A 4584-nucleotide genomic window follows, 5' to 3' on the forward strand; every position below is an offset into this window, starting at 1 on the left:
CCACCATGTGGTTGCTGGGAATTGAACTCAGGACCTGTGGAAGAGCAGGCAATGCTCTTAACCACTGAGCCATCTCTCCGGCCCCTGAAAACACTTTAAAAACTTTCTGGTGTAGACAAGGAACTGACATCTGTTTCTCTGCAGCACTGTTCGAGGCAACAGACACGTGAAAGCGTATGCCAGTGAACACAGGAAGGCGGCACATAGACACAATATTAGAGTCTTGGAGAAACAAGGAAACCGCACGACTTGTACCAAAGTAAATGACCCTGCGCGACATTACACTCCCTGGGGTATAACAACACTTCCAAATTGAGAAGCATGGAGAGTGGTGTCACCAGAGGTTGGAGATCTAGTCAGAGCACAAGTTTCGTTGAGACACGAGAAAGAAGCGTAGTGATCTATTACACACCCTGGTGACCACAGAGTGATGTATGTTTGGAAACTGCTTTCAAGACGAATGTTTTGCCATTGAAGAGTAAGAAGGATGAGAAATAAGCATACTGATTAGCAGGCTGTGATTATGCTAGGGTATCGTCCTCCACAAAGTTGTTACTTGTCCATCTTTTAAAAAAACAATCTCTGGCATCTAAGAGGCTAGGAAACTAACCAACGAGCTTAGGATAACCCCGAGTCAGACCACGAGAGAGTTCGGAGATCGGGAGGTGCCAGGTGAGAGACGATCCATCTTCACAAAAACAGCAAACAAGACACCCATTCTGGAGAATCGATCAAACTTTACACTTTTCCACCACTGCGGGGAGACAGAGGGGAAGATGGTTCTCTGGAAATGATAAACTACCCCTCACTCAATCCAGGAAGGTGCCACAGTGAATTGGGCCAGCTGCTGCCTAGCCAGGCCTAAACTTCTAGGTTCCTAGTTTCTATCTATATATAAAAATAAATAAATAAATACATAAATAAATAAGCTGATTCTTCTTACAGCTCACAACTGAACATTTTTCTTTGTATATTAAACATATCCTTAAGAAACTTCCAGAAGCTGTTGGTTTCTGGTCTCACCAGCAAGGAGTCATAGGCCAGCCGTGAGCCCAGAACTGTCTAACGTCTAAAGTAGAAAAGGCCAAGTGATGGGGTTTACGGTAAAGTAGACAGTGGGGCGAGGGGTCACTGGTTAATTCATCACCTTATTGTACAGGTAATTCTCGTGTTCCGCCCTTGTGCTCTGCAGCAGACTCTGCTTCCGCCTCTGTGTGTTTCTCTCTCCCCTCACCCACCCTCATCAGGATCTCGAGCGCCTCCTATCTCCCCACCCCGAGTGCTAGGATTATGGATATTTGCCACCACTTTCAGCTGTACTGTGTCCAACTCATGTGTCCATCTAGACTCAAGATAAGCGGCAACATCAGATTAACTTTTACAATGGATTTCCAGTAAGTCTGATAAGCGTTCGTCTTAATCGTTTCCATATTAGCCTTTGCCAAAGTAAGTGCCATGCTCCCTGCAGAGGAAATCTGGCCTCTGTCTCTCATCTCTTCTATTTCAAACATCCAATCATTGTAGAAAAAATAAGGCATCTAATAACTATCCCCAGGGGGAAAAAAAAAAGTGGCCCAACCGAGAAAAAAAAAAAATTTTTAAAAAAATGGAAGCAGAGACGTGTTTTAAATATATCTTTTTAATGTGGTTTTTATCTATCAAACTGAATCACTCCCTGGTCTGAGCTACTTGTGTACCTGGCACCTCTTACACCGGATGTGCACATATATTCATGCAGGCGCGCACACACACCTAGTTATCTGATTTTCACACTACCATGAACATCTACTACCTCCTCCTGTCAAAACAAGAACCAGGCGTTTGATCATGAACACATCCCCCTGATATAGCACAGAGGTTAGTGCACAGAGATCGGTCACTTCATTCTCTAAGTTTTGTTTTGTTGTTTGTTTTGGTTTATTTTTGTTGTTTTTTTGTTTGATTGATTTGATTTTCGAGGCAGTTTCTCTATGTAGCCCTGGCTATCCCAGAACTTGTTCTATACACCAGGCTGACCTCAAACTCAGAGATCCGCCTGAGTGCTGGGATTAAAGATGTGTGCCACCACCACCTGGCGTCACTCTGTAAGTTCTGGAAATAACTAAGAATTGGAACGTGGAGCTAGAAAGCTTACCTGTCAGCAAGGGAAGACGGGCAAGCGGGCAGTCTAGGTGAGTCCTGGGGGGTGGGGGACACTGTCCAAAGGTTGATGAATTGAAATTTACTCGCCATTGTGAGGAACTGTGGGGGTGTGAATAAGGATGGCCCCATTGGCTCATATACTTGAATACTTGGTCATCAGGGAGAGGCACTGCTTAGGAGGGGTTGGGAGTAGTGGCCTTGTTGGAGGACGTGTCACTGCCTTGAGGCTTCAGAAGCTCAAGCCAGGCCCAGCAGCCTTCTCCCTTCCTGCTGCCCGAGTATTCAGATGTAGAACTCTCTGCTCCCTCTCAAACTGTGAGTCAGCCCCAAGCCAATGCTTCCTTTCTGTGAGTTTCTGTGGTCATGGTGTCTCTTCCCAGCAATGGAACAGTGACAAAGACAGGAATTAACACAGTGGGAACTGGACCCAAACTGTCTTCAAGGTTGGGTTTGGGACGGTGATCGGAATTAGATAACCATCAGGGTGGATGACCACGATTGAATCCAAGGAGCTTTATGAGGAGAGGGACTAGAAGACAGACAGACAGACACAGACACAGACAGACAGACAGACACACACACACACACACACACTGCCTCTTGCTGTGTGATGTCCTGTACCACCTCAGGATTCCTGCAGATTGTCATAACCAGAAGCAGCATTTGACTTTGGACCTCCAAAACCATGACTCAAAGCAGAACTCTTTTTATTTCACTAAATTACCTAATCGGTGTCACTCATCAGCCACAAAAAACAGACTAAGATGCAAAAGCTATGAAAGGAACAGATTGATGGAAAAACTGAAAAGCACGTGTATCCTAGGAGAACCTGAAACAAATGAGATGCTAAGGTTTGTAAATTGCAACATATTATGCATGGTGTGTATTTGAGCATGTATCTGTATATATGCATGAGCATATTTAATACGTGTATGAGATGTTAAGAGAAGAGCATAGACGTGTTAATACATATGTTTAGTGTGTGAAATGTTAAGAGATATCTTATGGATAATTGAAAGATTAGAAAATGTTAATAGATAAGTTAAGGTTAAGAAGTGTTTTATGAATAAGTGATAAGCTAGATTAAGATTATGAATTGGTTTTATGTATTAGGATTAGTAGGGTTAATAATTGTGATATTGAAGTGCCTGTGTGTTGCCCATTATCAGTCCCCCATGCCTACTAAGATTGTAAACCCCATTGATGCATTAGATATTGAAGTTGCTAGTAAAGAATCATTATAAAAACAATTCTCTTGCTTGGTCTGGTCACTCATTGCTCTCTGGGGAGAAGGGCACAGAGTCCTCATAGATATTACTCGAAAAGAAACTGGAGCTGAAGTCCCCCAGCTCGTAGCACTTTCCCACAAAAACTAAAACCTTTTTCACAGAAACTAAAACTAAAATTGTATGCAGAAATATACGACAACGTTTAGGATGCTTCATTTAAAATGAACTAAAGCTGTTTCCTGTCTGACCTTTTAGGTACTTTTTTGATAACTAATCTATAGACATATTAAAATCGATATAGTTGCAGCGTATTTTGAGGACAAATTTTACAGTACCGAGTACACAGGTTGCCACAGAAGTAACTTTTAATGCTTGCTGATGCTGACGGCTTCAAGAACTGGGGTTGCAGAATCCTGAAGCTAAATTTGCTATAGCTTTAAACCTTGACCGAAATACTGGTCCGCCTGTTTATTCAGCTGTGATACAACGGAGAATTGATATCGGGAAGAAGTGATATCAGGAGAATTGGAGTGAGAAGTGAGTGATCGTGCCGAAACAAAATGAGTCATGGTGGATGGTCGCTTATACTAATGGCAGTCCGTATTATATGAGGTTATCTAACTGGAATTACTACTCAACATATAAGACGGGCTCTCTGCAAACTTTTAGAAATGGTACTTGCAAGGCAGTCCTTTAAAGGAGATCCGAAAGCTACCGGGCCAAGTACCAAGAGGCTGGTTCCCTCAAGCTCTCTCGCCTCGGTTTTATTTATCTTTTTAATGGTCAGAGAGTGAGGCGAACTGAGGGTGAGACAGGGCTTTCACTGCGTAGCCCTTAACCGTCCTGGAACTCACTACATACACCAGGCTGACCCTGAACTCTGAGACACCCCTGCCTCTGCCTCTCGAGCGCAGGGGTGAGTGACAGAGACTGCAGGTGCTACGCCTGCGGCTTCTGCGCTGGGAAGGGGGGCAGGTTTGCTGGAGGAAACCAGCAATCAAACCAGCCATCAAACCAGCCGTCGGAAGTCCCCGAGGGCCCTGCTGGAGTAGAGGGTTGAGGTGGGCGCTGCAGCGCCGCACCTGGTCTTTCTCAGACTTCCACAGGGCATAGGTAGGCCTTGTGAGGGGAGCACGTTTCTCACACCGCCCCGCCTTGCCACCCATCCCATCCCACGCCGAGCACCCCCAGGCAGTGCGAACCGTCCCACGCC

The 4584-nt window shown here is 44.7% G+C and overlaps 1 protein-coding gene across 1 annotated transcript in view; it reads left to right on the forward strand.

Annotated features, from left to right (window-relative positions):
- Boll (boule homolog, RNA binding protein) overlaps positions 1-4584 on the forward strand; it is a 58993-nt gene that overhangs the window by 5556 nt on the left and 48853 nt on the right. Inside the window, exons 2-3 of the mRNA XM_013353470.2 lie at positions 145-259; positions 1347-1394. Coding sequence (XP_013208924.2) covers positions 145-259; positions 1347-1394 — 163 coding nt within the window. The remainder of the gene's footprint in view (positions 1-144; positions 260-1346; positions 1395-4584) is intronic.

Source organism: Microtus ochrogaster, unplaced genomic scaffold, assembly GCF_000317375.1.
Source record: "Microtus ochrogaster isolate Prairie Vole_2 unplaced genomic scaffold, MicOch1.0 UNK8, whole genome shotgun sequence".
In the NCBI taxonomy this organism is placed as follows: domain Eukaryota; kingdom Metazoa; phylum Chordata; class Mammalia; order Rodentia; family Cricetidae; genus Microtus; species Microtus ochrogaster.